Source organism: Papaver somniferum, chromosome 2 (genome assembly GCF_003573695.1).
Source record: "Papaver somniferum cultivar HN1 chromosome 2, ASM357369v1, whole genome shotgun sequence".
In the NCBI taxonomy this organism is placed as follows: domain Eukaryota; kingdom Viridiplantae; phylum Streptophyta; class Magnoliopsida; order Ranunculales; family Papaveraceae; genus Papaver; species Papaver somniferum.
The window spans coordinates 190329549-190344422 of record NC_039359.1 but is presented as its reverse complement, the minus strand read 5'-3'; the positions used below and the strand labels follow the sequence as shown (position 1 = coordinate 190344422).

The 14874-nt window shown below is 35.2% G+C and overlaps 2 protein-coding genes across 2 annotated transcripts; one reads left to right on the top strand and one right to left on the bottom strand.

Moving 5' to 3' along the window:
- The first annotated feature begins 1630 nt into the window (after positions 1-1630).
- Positions 1631-4017, top strand: LOC113350056 (40S ribosomal protein S3a-like). The gene is made up of 7 exons (XM_026594127.1): positions 1631-1782; positions 1880-1924; positions 2040-2145; positions 2539-2676; positions 2767-2952; positions 3045-3245; positions 3608-4017. The coding sequence occupies exons 1-7, from the start codon at positions 1772-1774 to the stop codon at positions 3701-3703; spliced, it is 783 nt and encodes a 260-aa protein (XP_026449912.1). The 5' UTR covers positions 1631-1771; the 3' UTR covers positions 3704-4017.
- Positions 4018-4776: 759 nt separating this feature from the next.
- LOC113350055 (protein tesmin/TSO1-like CXC 2) lies at positions 4777-8522 on the bottom strand. Its single transcript, XM_026594126.1, has 10 exons — positions 8422-8522; positions 7773-7933; positions 6942-7653; positions 6343-6806; positions 6200-6274; positions 5879-6059; positions 5705-5794; positions 5560-5626; positions 5250-5388; positions 4777-5123 (listed from the first exon to the last, which is right to left on the bottom strand). Exons 1-10 carry the CDS (start codon positions 8470-8472, stop codon positions 4859-4861), a joined length of 2205 nt encoding a protein of 734 aa, XP_026449911.1. The 5' UTR covers positions 8473-8522; the 3' UTR covers positions 4777-4858.
- Positions 8523-14874: the final 6352 nt, after the last annotated feature.

Genomic DNA, 14874 nt, shown 5'->3' with positions numbered 1-14874 from the left:
TTCTCTTTTGCATCCGAGCAACATCCTAGCTACAGAGTTTGGAGGAGCTCTTGCAGTGCGATTCGGCACAACCATATTGAGTAAATCAGACCTGGAGTAGGCATGCAATGTCAGTGGAATTATCCCTAGGAAACTCGGTTGGGGGCCACCCTTCCTTCTGTTCTATGGGAAAGTGTTTATATGTTTTGATACTTAATTATTATATTGAGATGTCCTTGTTATTAACTCTTGTTGAATCCATATATCAACATAAATGTAAACTACGTTGATTTTGCAAGATATTTACAGATTCAATGCCATGCTTAGTGATTTTAATCAGGATTATTTAACTGTTTTTCCAAAAAAAAATCATAAGGAAGATAAATATGCCTAAGCATCCAAATCTTACATATGTTCGATAGCTTAAAATTGGTCACGGTAGTAACAAGGAATTCGTCTCCAATGATTATGTTTGGTCACGGTATATTCCAGCATCCCATGACTAAAGAGAAAACTTGTCATGGTGTACAATGAAATCCCGGACTATCGAAGTTGTGGTCATGGTGGATTTTAGAAATAGCCCCGCAATTCACTGTGACCAAATGTCAGACTTTTGGCCACGCAGGCTTTAGTCACAGTTCCTCAAAAATGAATCACCGTAACCATAGACATTTGGACACGATAAATTACCGTGATTAAAGTTCATTTTTGTACTAGTGACATTTTCTCGATTGCATGATAGGTTATGCAGTCATAACATCATCATCATCTTCTTTCTTGTTTCAATATCCCCATACAAACCAAACAACATAAACACCCTTCCCATTTTTCTACAACCAACAACATTTTCACCTGCTTGTAGTCTGAATTCCATACAAAACTTAATTCGAACCCGAGTACAAAAATCCCTGAATTTGGTTGATGACAAACTAAATTCAAACCATCTCATACTCTGAATCATCTCTTTAACCTACATCAGTTCCATAAAAACCCAAATCTTATGAAACCCCGATTTCAATTACAAACTCAGGTCTTATGAAACCCTGATTTCTAATCTCAATCTTCAGAAACAAATCTCTTATATTGTCCACGACTTCAATCAATATCACTCATTTACTCGATCATCATCTTCTCGATCTCCACCTCTGATTTCACCTGTGAATCTCTCTGCATAATGATTTTTGATCGAAATCGGTTTAACGATTGATCGAATAAAAACCTCATAGATTAAAAGAGAGAGGATGAAGAATAAATAAGTCATGAAAGAAAAACGAGCAATAATAAGTGAAGAAACAATTTTAGAAATTCTGGGTGTGGGAGAAATTTTCACCGAAGAAATAGATGCACGCCTGAAGTTTTTTATCGATAGGTTTCACAGTGGAAAAAATATGAAAAATGAATGTGTCTATAGTTTTCACTTACAAATTTTACTAAGAAATCTGCAACTGCATTTGCTGTCCTAGGAACAAAAGAGAAACACAATAGATTTAGACATGAGTACATGTTCGTTTTGGGTATCTACTATCCACATGGTCCAAATCTACACCTATTTCGCCGATTCCCATTGAAATTGCCCATGGAACCTGAGAAATAACAACCGTTAGATCGTTGTAGATCAACCAGGGTCCGTTTTCACGAGGGAGATAAATGGGGAAAAAAAGAAGACGCTTCTATATAAATGATAACAAAGTATAATTAGGGTTTAGAGCTTAGAGTCGAGAGAGCTTAGCCACTCTAGTGTTAACCCTAGAACCAGGAACCAGAAGAAGAAGAAGTTTCGACTCACTCGACAATGGCGGTCGGGTACGTCTCTTTCCCTCTTCCGCTTTGTGTAAATCACTGCTACTGCATCATCTGATTTTTGGTTTTTTTTTTTTTTTGGTTTTTGTTCATGTTACAGGAAGAACAAGAGGATTTCAAAGGGAAAGAAGGGAGGAAAGAAGACGTAAGTATTAGTAGATTTTCATTTCCTTGAAAAACCCTAGAACCCAAAATTGAGATCCTGTTTTTTTTTTTTTTTTTTTTTATGATCTATTTGTTGAATGAATGTTTTATTGTAGTGTTGATCCATTTGCAAAGAAGGATTGGTATGATATCAAAGCACCATCGCTCTTCTCTGTTAGGAATATTGGGAAAACCCTAGTCAGTAAAACTCAGGGAACTAAGGTTTGTAGAACTATCTGGATTCTTTATTTTGATGTATCACACATGATAACTTGTGGAATTGAACTTTTACTAGTAACAAGTTTTAATTGTCATCGGGGTTTAACTGCTGATGTGGGCGACATTATGAGCATAAACCTAGAACCTTATTGTCCTTTTAGCACATAGCTATGACCTTATGTTTTCACTGGCTTTTCTCTTTGTTTCATCTTTTACTACTGAGTCTGCTTCAATCATAATATTAGCAACTGTTACATAGCCATCGATTAAAGCGTTGGTTTCATTTATACTCCATAATCTTTACAATGTATATTAACATAAATTTACCATGTAACTAATCCTTGAATAGTTTTTTTTTTGCTGGCAATGAAATGTTTCTATTCCCTTGTTTCCCAGATTGCTTCTGAAGGACTCAAGCACCGAGTGTTTGAGATTTCATTGGCTGATCTTCAAGCCGATGAGGATCAATCATACAAGAAGTTCAGACTTCGAGTTGAGGATGTTCAAGGAAAAAATGTTCTTACAAATTTCTGGGTATGTAACATCTACGATTTCTTCTCCTATTCATGATTTATTGTGATGTATATTTGTGAAGTATGTATATTGATCTTGTTTGATATTCAGGGAATGGATTTTACCACAGACAAGTTGAGATCTCTTGTAAGAAAGTGGCAGACATTGATTGAAGCCCATGTTGATGTCAAGACAACAGACAACTTTACCTTGAGGATGTTCTGTATTGGATTCACCAAGAGGAGAGAGAAACAGGTCAAGAGAACCTGTTATGCTCAATCTAGCCAGATCCGACAGGTGGAGTTATGTCTTTCAATTTCAATGTTTTCTTATATTTTTCATGTTATTCATTTGTGTAAATAGGTAACATCTGTACTTTGTTTTGTCAGATTCGTCGCAAGATGGTTGAAATCATGGTAAACCAGGCCTCCTCGTGTGATCTTAAAGAGTTGGTGGCAAAATTCATTCCTGAAATGATTGGAAAGGAGATTGAGAAGGCTACATCAAGCATTTATCCATTGCAGAATGTGTTTATTAGGAAGGTCAAGATCTTGAAGGCTCCAAAGTTTGATCTTGGAAAGTTGATGGAGGTATATCTCACTCTTGTTTTATGCTTTCTTAGAAGACGCTTTAACTTAAATCTTTACGTGATTTATGGTATTTTTCGAGTGGCTGTTTAAGTTTCCGTACGACGAACTTTTCTTTAGCACATATATATTCTCTAGAAGTTTGGAAAATTTGAAGCTGTGAAAGAATAGACGGCCACGTAACCTTGTAGAGAGCTTTCTGAATAATTATTTGAAAGTATCCTGTAAAATAGAAGTTTATGGAATGCACCTGAAGTTTAAAACTTCAGTTCTCACTCTGAACTCTCTGTGAAAGGTTGCAAAGCAATGCTGATTTAAGTGTATTAATTTCTGATGTGTATGCGGTGATTGTTTTATTTTTTTAGGTTCATGGTGACTACTCTGAGGATGTTGGTGTGAAGGTTGATAGGCCTGCTGAGGAAACAGTACCAGAGGCTGAAACTGAAGTTGTTGGAGCTTAGGTTCATGGTATAACTACTCCAAAGATGTGTGCAGGTAGATAAGCTGGCTGAGTAAACAGTACCAGAGGTTGAAACTGCAGTTGTTGGAGCTTAGATTAGATGAGGGATTAGTGTTACTTATATGGTCTCCGTTGTTAAATTTTCTCGAGAGCAATGCATGTCCTACAAATTCACGACAACCTCTAGTTAAAGCACTCATTTTGGTTCATTTATGAGGATGCACTTCTTATTTTTGACTTTGAAATGTTTGTAAGTTTCTTTTGTCTGGAACTATACATTTTCTATATGCTTCTCAGAAACATTTCCACTGTCCACTCCGAGCTCCCTGTCTACTGAAAACTCGACTTCTCTGCATTTTCCATGCCATACCATGCCAACCAAATTCATCATCAGTTTCCGCATTTTCAGCTTCAGTTTTTTGCACATTTAGATTACCGTGTTCATTCTCAAGCTCCACATTTCCCTCCACCTCTTCCAATTGCATAGCAACATTACTCGCGAACAATACTGGTTTTGGATTTCAGATATTCTCAAGATATTCAAGATAGAACAGTAGAACAGAAAGGTTCAGAGGGAACTAATTTTTGGATTTGGATCTTAATCTCGGCTGAAATGGAACAGAAAGGTTCAGAGGGAACTAATTTTTGGATCTTAATCTCGGCTGAAATGGAGCAAAACTTTCGTTTGTGTGGGAACTTATCATGGAACTAGATTGCAAATGGTATATCCAAATGGAATAGGTATATAAAGATAGCTGTAACAGGAAGTAATAAGGCCACTTTTCATCCAGATAATGATGCTAATGGGATGGTTGTTGGAAACCCGTTAAGTGGACTCATCTTGGTACAGATGTATCTTTAGTAGGATGGTACAGTCCTTGTGATCGAAACTAGGATGTCCACAAGTTTATCTTTTTACCTCGTGTCTCTTAAGGTTAAGGGGAAGATCAGACCACAATAGTCAATGGATGTTTTTCTTCTCTGTTTTCCAGATATCGAGTTAGATTGGTTGCTATAATGTTACTGACATTCACCTTGTAGAACTTTTTAAACCAAAGAAAGATGTAAGATTAAATGAACTTTACAGAACTATTTTACATGTGAAAATATACAGACTCAAACACACAACCAACATAGTTATAAACAGATCAGTGCATCACTGGGCATTATTCCTACTCTGAGAAGATATAGATTTCAGTACCAATTTTCTGCTTTTTTGAAACACAAACTCATTCTGAGGAACTCTGACCCTCTTACTGTTTGGAGAGGCGGTCTTCACTCCAGCCATGGGTAAGCAATTGCCTTTCAGAACCTCGGGCCTTTCGTCTTGGAAATGCAACATAATGTCTGGTACAAAATCTGACTCAAGTGTTCGACTAGTAGGCGATTGAGCAACATTGGAAGGTACACAAGGTATCCCACTGGAGAAAAACAGTAGTTCAAGATATGATGTTGACTGTTGAATATTAAAAACCCATGCAATTTTTAACGATGGACAAAATTATAAAAACTTGTGTTAACTTCAGAAAATGCCGTAGAATTTAAACCTGTGAATCGCGGAAGGAAGAGGAGGCAGGCACGGAAGTTGAACTGAAGCTTGCTCTTCATCCTTCAGTTCTTTGTTTTTTGATAAACTTTCATCAACCTTTTCCTTTATACAGGTTTCAGTTTTTTCTTCTGCTTCGGCTTCTTGGAAAAAATAGAATTAGGTTAATTTATGTAAGTACATGTAGTATATATGCAAAATTGACTCGGTTATATGTGGGATTAAAGAAAATGTCAGCTAGGTTCAGTTTTGTAAATGAAAAATCATTAGCACACGTTTATGAAGCTTAAGAACTACCATCAAACACTCACCATCTTTTCTGCCAAATGTATTTTGACACCCTTGACATTTACAGCCGATCGTGCAACCAACCCCACCCTTCAAAAACGAACTAAACAATTGAGGTCACAAAACATATTGAGAGCATATACAGATTGAGCTGAAGTTGGAAAATACCTGATAGCATTCACAGTATCTCTTGATGCAACCTGATTTCTTGCAGTTGCATCCTTTTTTATGCCGAGCAGATATTTCGCTAGGTTCTTCCTACACGGGGAAAGAAACATTCTAAGTTGCATAACTAAACTTTAAGTTGCTTGAAGTCAAATATTAAAGAATTTGTTATCAGACCCAAATTTCGGTAACAGATTTGGAGTTTCTGATCACTTTAGGAGCAAATGCAAGTGGATTACGAGATAGGATCTGCTTTCGAGTTGCCAGAACAGTATCTTCGTGCGCAGGTATGTTATAGCATTCTAAACATGAGCAGGACTCTATGCAGTAGATTCCAGCAGCAAAACATTCACAGTAACTGCGTGGGCCAATTCCATATTTTAACCATAAGCATGTCTCAGATGAAACTTGAGAGCAAAATCCATGTATGCATCTTTTTAGACCAGTAAAACGCTGCACCATAAAATGGAAAAGTAGAGGCATTTGTGAAAAACTCACAGTTTTAAGCATTTTGACTTCTTACAGTTACAATTCTTGCAACCTTCACTATCTCCATCTTGTTCCACTCTGTTGCTGCAAATATGAGTAGAAACTTAAGTACATGATTGTTTAAGAATTCAATGCTACATAAGGAAACATACCTTTTCTTCTTCTTCTTCAGGTTCCCCTGGTTAAATTCTTCGCTAATTCCAAACGCAGCAGGAGCATCCAGGACCCCATTTTTGGCATCACACATCTCAGATTTGGTAATTTTCTTATCCAAGTCTTCGCGAAGAAGTATTTCCTCGCGAGAATGATCCAGACACGAAGTGATAGAACCCAGCGTGGTGGCTGATTGACTTCTAGAAGCAAGAGGTTCACGCTTGACAATTTTACAATCCTTTGCAGAAGCTCCAAGAGCATTCAAGTGCAGACCAATACCAGGTAGCATACATGGTGTGGAACCATTTCCAAACTTGGGCTTAACCGACTTCATATCATTAGTATTAGATTTTCCATTAGCCTGTGATACAGCTGAACGATTATCGAAGTTCTCTTTATCAGATTCTGCCATCTCAAAAAGTAGGCATCGCCTTCGCATGTTGTGTTGCTGATGAGAGTCGGCCTACACATAAAAAACCCTTATTGTGTTGTTAACTAGAAAGCGAGCAAAGATTAAACACAAAAGAAGAGTAAGAACGATGACTATACATAAAACTAACTTGTGTAGAACAAGCCTATAACAAATCTAATAGCTTACCTCACAAGCTAGCAAACTACTATTTCTCAGTCTGTCGTCCATTTTCTCACTTGCATTTTGGTCACCTTGTGAATTACTAATAGAGCCATCAGTTTCCTTCTGCTCTTGAACTTCTGCTCGTTGAATTAAATGTTCTTTTCCTTCATGTTGTCCACAATCAACCAAATCAATAGGTTTTGGAGTAGGCGAATCATCATCGGTTAGTAATTCAGATGACAGAGAAGTTAAAGAACAAGTCTCACGGTAATCCACCACATTCTGGTCCTCCACATTATGAGCCTCTATATCGGTAAATGAATCAAAGAGTAGCAGATTAGACTCATCACATATTAAATTTTCCCAACAACATCCTGTTTCTTCCTCCATTTCATCCAGCTGACATGAACCAGCCAAATCATCAACTTCAGTTCCAAACGACTCCAAGGAAATATTAACGCTTTGAACAAGTGATGCTGAAGGGCTATTCATTTCCGACATAGGATTCATCTTGCTGTCATGGAAAGTGAAGTCACTGATAGGAGAACCACAATCACACTTTAAGGTGCCAGCCAACTCAATCACAAACTCCGAGTTCTCAAAAGATGTATCAAAAATAGCCTCTTGAGCAGGGCATTCTTGCGACACCTCAATGTCATCTAGAACCTCGAAACTTCTGTTTCCTTCATTTCGAACAATAGAAGACTCACGCTTTGACACTTCATAAAAGCAACGCCTAAAACAGAAGGAATAGATCATACAAGAGAAAAGTAACGAAAACACGTCTCTTCACATAGTCACCACTTTCATAACATGTATTCTACAAACAACCGAGACACGGCCATAATTAATTACCTTTGCAAGGGTTTTGGCTGCTTTCTGGAAATGACATAGGAGGATGTGCAGGCAGATTGTATAGACGCAAAACTAAGCGCAGTGATTGTCTGTGAAATGTGCGTAGACTTAACTGGTTGAATAGGCGAAAGACTGTTGATATAATTAAACACGGGAGACTCCTGCAAACGAAAGAAACATTTCAGGAAGAACAACCTAAATAGATTAATTAAAAGAACAAGAAAAAAACCGAACCAAATACCCTATAATTCTAAGTGAAAATTAAAGATTGAACCAAAAATCAAAGAAACACGTCACAATTCAAACCCTTGATCCTACAAAATGACTAATTATACAGAACAATAATAATTTCATCTCAAAACCCTATAACTAGAACTAAATTGTAAGAATCTCATTTCTAAGTACCCAAGAAAACAACACCTCAAAATTCCTCTCTTTTCAAAAACAAGAATTGACACTTACACGATTACACTATTACACCATTGATACACCTGCAGACAAAAATCTGTGATCATACCCACTAAAAAGAAATATACTACTGCACAATACTAAGAAATCAACATGCGAAAAAAAAACATTAAAACTGTAAACCACCATTACAATTATAATTACCTATTAATTAGAAAATAACATAGATACCATTAGTTACCTGAAAATTATGCGGTGCACTTCCTATCTGTGTCTTTTCTGGTGTATTCATATTGTCAAGAACTCTGTATCTCTGTCTGTCTCTCTCTAAATTGAACAAGAAGAAAGAGTGCCAAGGCGGGAAGAATTAAAGACAAAGTGTTTGCTTCTTTCTAGAGATAAAAAGAAAGAGACCCTACACAGTTACCCACCACCACCATTAAAAATTCACCAGCACCAAAAGACAAAACGAAATTTATTATTACTAGTATTATCTTTATTACACCAACTTTTACAGTGAAAAAAACCAAACTTTGCCACGTTTTAGTGAAGAACAAACCAAGTACAAACAGATTTCCCTCTCTTTTTTGTTTCTCTATCTTACTCATCAACTTTGTTTGTTTATACATAAAATAAAATTGTTTACTTTTTTAGTAGTAGAATATTAAGGCGGGATTTGTGTATACGGTTCATGTAATAACCAGGTAACCGTACATTCATACTGACCGTTACTGTGTACTTATGTCCTATTATGATTTCAATCTATATTTATTTATTTTTGATTTAATGTACATTTTCGCTCATTATCGTCACTTCAATCTAGTTAAGAATATCCGCGTATTCTGCTTACATAATTCAGAGACTCGTGTTTATGGTTGCAACGTCACCTAGCCCCCACTCACCAAAGAATGTGTGATCTAGACACGGTGATACGTTTACAATTTACTAATGAGGGAAAAGAATTTGGACAATGAGGGTCGGATCTAGGTGGTTGGTATGCTCCGCAGTTAGGGGTTCAAACCTTATAATTACTGAAATTCTTTTCAATTTAAGGAGTTTGGATATAGTCTAGGGATCATTAGCCTAGGGGATCAAAAAAATATTTAGGCCCGCAATAGTAGTTTTTGACGTACATAAAATATCTAGCTACAATATATTTTTTAGGCTTGTGACCTGAGAGGGCTACCGAGACTAATAACGTGTTTGGATGCACATTTAGAAGTTACTTTTTGACTTCTGGAAGTCGAAAAGTCAAAAGTCAGGTTGACAATAATTTTTCAGAACAACTTATAAAAACAGAAGAGTCAACTTTTTGTGAAGCAAAATAGTTTTGCTTCTGACTTCTACTTCTGGAGAAACAGAAGTCAGAAGCTGATTTATATCCAAACGCGCTATAAAACCCAGCCCCAGGGAGAAATTTATTGTTTGGTCCTAAACCCATATAGTTATTTACAGTAGAGTCCAACCGGATTAATAAGTTATTTATAGGTCCATATTTATTTTATACTGACCAATTACACCATTACCCTTGGTCTTTCGTACATGCGGTAATTAAAAACATTATCTTTTTTGGTGTTTTATTTCTCTCCAAAAACCCAATCTTTCTCTTGGTTTCTTATTCTTGTTTTTACTCGCTCTCTCAACGATGTAGACATGGTAGCGATTGAAGTGAAGATCCAAGATTCCCATACTAAATCTTCAAAACATTATTGAAATCATGAAAGCCCTATTGGAAAATCATCAAAACCCTTAATTTTAGTTAAAGAATTACAAAGACCTATTGAATTCATAACCTGGATTTTCAATTTCAAGCCAAAAACAAGAAAATCTACACAAAAATGGCAACATAAGAAGATAAAGCAAAACAACACTAAACAAAAAGTAATAAAAGACGATTTAGAAGAATCATCAGCATATTTTTTTTTTCTATAGTTTGATCCAGCAGTACATATATGATGTCCTGAAAAAATGGTTTAATTTGTTGAATATTCATGGATTCGTCAATTATTTTGACATGCCGTTAATATTTGCAGTGTGATCCATCAGTTCACTTATGTTGTACTAAAAAAATTGGTCAAATTTTGTGATTTCATAGATTCATCACTTGTTTTGGCATTGCAACTAATTTTTACTGTTTGATACAGTGGTACATATATGTTGTACTGAAAACATTTGTTGGATTTGTGATTTCTATAGATTCAACGCTTATTTTAACATATTGATTTTTACACCATAATCCAGTAGTACATATATGATGTACTGAAAAAACTGGTTGGATACTGTATTTCTTAGATTCAACACTTACTTTTACATTTTAATTGATTTTTAGAGCATAATCTAGTAGTACATATATGTTATACTGAACGAAACTGGTAGGATTTTGTGACTTTCATAGATTCAACACTTATATTGACGTTGCAGTTGATTTTTACAGCATGACCCAAAAATAGGTAGACATTGTATTGAGAAAAACTGGTTAAATTTTCTTATTTTCATAGGTTTAACTCTTATATTGTCATTGCAGTTGCTATTTATAGTATAGTTCAATAATACATATATGATGTACTGAAAAAACTGGGTGGATTTTGTGATTTTCCATAGATTCAACACTTATTTTGATATTTTAATAGATTTTACAGTTCGATACAGTGGTACTTATATGTTGTACTTAACAAAACTGGTTGCATTTTGTGACTTTCATTGATTCAACACTTACTTTGACATTGCAGTTAGGTTATTACAAGAATCAAAACCTAAATCTTCTAAATGAAAGTGATATTTTGGAATGTCAGAGGCTTGAGGAGAGTCAAAGCCAAAGATAAGCTATGAAGTTTGGTTAATTCTTTTGGTCCTTCTATTGTTATTATAGCAGAACCTAAAGTAAGATATTCTTCTGAATTTTGTACTCCCTACGTACCTATTATATAGGTGGAATATGACATTTTCTTTGTACCATTAGATAGGCGGAGTGACAATTTCAAGATGGTTTTTATCTATTTACCCCTATTTATGTTGCTTGGTTATCCTCACATTTAAGTTTATATTTCTAACATAGGGAATATAATAAGGGGTAAAACAGGAAAAGCCACGGATGTTTATGAAATCAAAAAAGAATTCTTAATCTAAGAGATTTGGTCCCTCCGCCTATATATGTGGTACGGAGGGAGTAAGATATTAAGACTCCCTGGAATGCATTATGAAGCTATTCACAATTCTTCTGAAAATAAAAAAAGGTAATATATGGATATTTTGGAGTGCTTTTATTAATCAACCAAAAGTGATATCTATTACAGATCAATCTAGAACAGTGGAAGTTGGGGGATCATTAATAACTGGTGTTCATGCTGCTTCATTAACTGTTAAGAAAAGAAAACCGTGGAATGAGTTGGTTGATGTGAGTTTCTTAAACAAACCATGGCTAGTACTGGGTGATTTCAACACTATTCTGACACTAGATGATAAGGTGGGTGGCCTCAGACCTTTAAGGATTTCTATGTTGGAATTCAATGTCTGTATTCATAGTTGTGGTTTAATTCAAGCTCCTAAGACAAGATTAAATTCTCTTGGTGTAATAATGGAGCTGGATCGAAGAGAATTGTTCGTAACCGGGATAAATCAATCTATAATGATAAATGTGTTGAAAAATATCCAAGTTGGGGATATAAAGTTGGTGTAAGAGGTGTTTCAGATCATGATACATTATATGGAGCTAACGTAAATACTCCTAAACCAAGTAATGTTCCTTTTAGAGTATTAAAAGTGTGGAGGAATCATCCTGACTTCTTACAAGTAATTTCTGATTCATGGAATAAGTATCTGGAAGGTATCCTATGTATATACATGTTTATTAGTAAGCTGAAAAGACTAAATATATATATAAATGAATGAAATTGGTTTAACTTTGGTGATGTCAATGATAAACTTAAAATTGCAGAAGAAGAAGTACTTCAATATTCCTTAGCGTCTGATCTCAATCTAAGTGATAATGGTTTATTAAATAAGTTGGTTTCTGCAAGAGGAAGACAAGACATTCTTATTCAACAACATAAGGAAAGTACTCAACAAAAATCAAGAGTATTGTGAATGAAAGATGGAGCTTCTATTCAAAATTATTTAATGTAAGTATGAAGATAAGGGAAGCTCAAAATATGATTGTGGAAACAGAAAATCCCGAGGGTGAAATAATAGCAAATCAAAAAGGCATTTCTGATATTCTAGTTTCACATTTTGATAATAAGTTCAAATTCAAGGAAGTGAACTTTGAGGAGGAGTTCTTTGAAGTTATTCCCAAAGTTGTTAATGAGAAAGATAATGAAATGATAGACTCAGTTTCGTCAGGTGAAGAAATTAAGGAAGCAATTTTTAATCTAAATCATGATAATGCCCTTGGACCAGATGGATTTGCAGGATGGTTTTACAAATTCTCATGGGAAATCATTGGGAAAGATTTTATTCAAGCAATACAGTACTGTTGGAATAGATGTTTTATACCAACTAGACTGAATGCTAACTTTCTGAAGCTGATTCCTAAAGTTAAAAATGCAAAACAAGCTAAGAATTTAATGAACTTTAGTTTCAAGATATTTACCAAAATCCTGGCAACATGAATTGGAAGAATTATTCATAAAGTGGTTTCACCCCAACAAGGTGCATTTATTAAAGGAAGAACAATTTAAGAACAAATAATATTAGCACCAGAAATGATAAATGAGATGGATACTAAACGAAAGGGAGGTAATTTTGCGCTAAAATTAGACATCGATCAATCTTATGAATCTCTAAGCTGAAGATTTCTATTTCAAGTGATGCATAAATTTGGTTTCTCAGATAAAGGAATTCAGTGGTTGTATACACTCCTACAATCTGCAAAAATTTCAGTGTCAGTAAATAGAGGCCATGCAGGATACTTTTCAGTAGGGAGAGGACTTAGACAGGGAGATCCACTCTCTCCACTATTAATTGTTATAGCTGAAGATATCTTGGGTAGACATATTTCAAAAATGGTTCAGGAGGGTGCTTTAAGAGCTATGGTTAACAGAAATGACATATACAACCATCTCACATTTTCTTTGCAGATGACATCTTCCTTTTCTGTAATGGAGAAAGAATAAATGTGAGAAGATTAATGGAATTACTGAAGGCCTATCAGTCAGCCTCTGGTCAAATGATAAGTCTGGAAAAAAGTAAGTGTTTCGTAGGAGGGACTAGTGAGAGAAGAAGAATGCAAATAGCAAAAGAATGTAATATTCCATTAGCTGAGTTTCCTGACAAGTATTTGGGGGTTATTTTGAATCCAGGAGCTATTAAATCTCATCATGTTTGGGGATATGTGGAAATGATGCAAGATAGATTTGCAGGCTGGAAGGGCAAACTACTGTCGCTTCAGGAAAGATTGATTTTGGTTAAATTTTTCTTAAGCAGCATTTCAATATACAATATGTCAGTTTATAAATGGCCTAAGAGTGTTCTAAAAGTATGTGAAAGAATAATTAGAAACTTCTTATCGTCTGGTGATCCTGTAGTAAAGAAGACTATAACTCTCAAATGGAATAAAGTTTGCTATCCAATAAGTGAAGGAAGTCTTGGATTGAGAAGGCTTGAGGCAATAAATAAAGTCTTATTGATGAAATTATTGTGTAAAATACAAAATGGATCAGATGAATGGGATAAATTTTACCAGGCAAAATTTAAAAATAAAAAAGATAAATGGATTAGATATTACAGGAAATCATCAGTCTGGCCAGGTTTAAAATGGGTAATGAATGACATAAATGAATCAACAAGATGGCTGGTTGGTGATGGTACCTCAATTTCTGCTTGGAGAGATAAGTGGGTACTGGATAATTCACTGATTGAACTTATATCCTGAAAATAGTTATATACAACAGTTCCCTGATATGAAAGTATCACACTTTCTGATAGGAGGTGAATGGGTTCCTAGTGAAATTCTGGAAATGATTGAGCTTAAATATTTGCCAGTAGCAGAAGGAGGGGCAAATAGAAGAATATGGACAAGAAATATTTCAGGAGAATTTTCAGTGGCATCTGCAGTGGAGTGCATCAGAGAGAAGTTCCCTAAACTGAATTGGACTACACAAGTATGGAATAATTCAGTACATCCTAGTGTATCTAGTACAATATGGAAACTATATAGAGGAATTTTCTCTACTGATGAGAACATAAGGAAAAGAAACTTTAATATAGTATCTAGATGTTCCTTATGTAAGAATGATGAGGAATCTTTAGAACACATTCTGTGGAAATGTCTCTTTAGTGTTCAAGTATGGGACTGGCTAAGTAATAAATTTGGATTCAGTAAACCTAAATCCTTTGAGGAAGTGATAAAGATGTAAAACGGTAAGAGTCCAACAGTTAAAAAAATATGGAGAATTGCATCATTCTGTGTAATGAAGGAAATATGGTTCATGAGAAGTAGGTGTGTGTTTGACAATGTCATTGCTAGCATGGAGTATATCCAGAAACAAGTAATACAATTTACAACAACAAGTGAAATTAGATTAAAAGCTTACATGTGGAGTACAACCTATGACTTATAAATTCTGTTAAATTTTTATCTCAAGAGCGGAAAAGTTAAACACGTTAGAATTATGGAGATCTTTTTCCAATTACTAAGCCAGAATGAACTACTCCTATGATGTGATGGTGTATCAAAAGGGAATCCAGGCATCCCAGG

Bases quoted from the DNA above. Each gene is read 5' to 3' on its own strand.
- LOC113350056 (XM_026594127.1), top strand. The intron at 2,146-2,538 runs GTTTGTAGAACT...CTTGTTTCCCAG, and splicing joins GTAAAACTCAGGGAACTAAG to ATTGCTTCTGAAGGACTCAA. The intron at 2,677-2,766 runs GTATGTAACATC...TTTGATATTCAG, and splicing joins ATGTTCTTACAAATTTCTGG to GGAATGGATTTTACCACAGA.
- LOC113350055 (XM_026594126.1), bottom strand. From the start codon at position 8,472: ATGAATACACCAGAAAAGACACAGATAGGAAGTGCACCGCATAATTTT. The intron at 7,934-8,421 runs GTAACTAATGGT...TTTCGTTTGCAG, and splicing joins GTGCACCGCATAATTTTCAG to GAGTCTCCCGTGTTTAATTA. The intron at 5,795-5,878 runs GTCTGATAACAA...TTCCCCGTGTAG, and splicing joins AATCTGTTACCGAAATTTGG to GAAGAACCTAGCGAAATATC.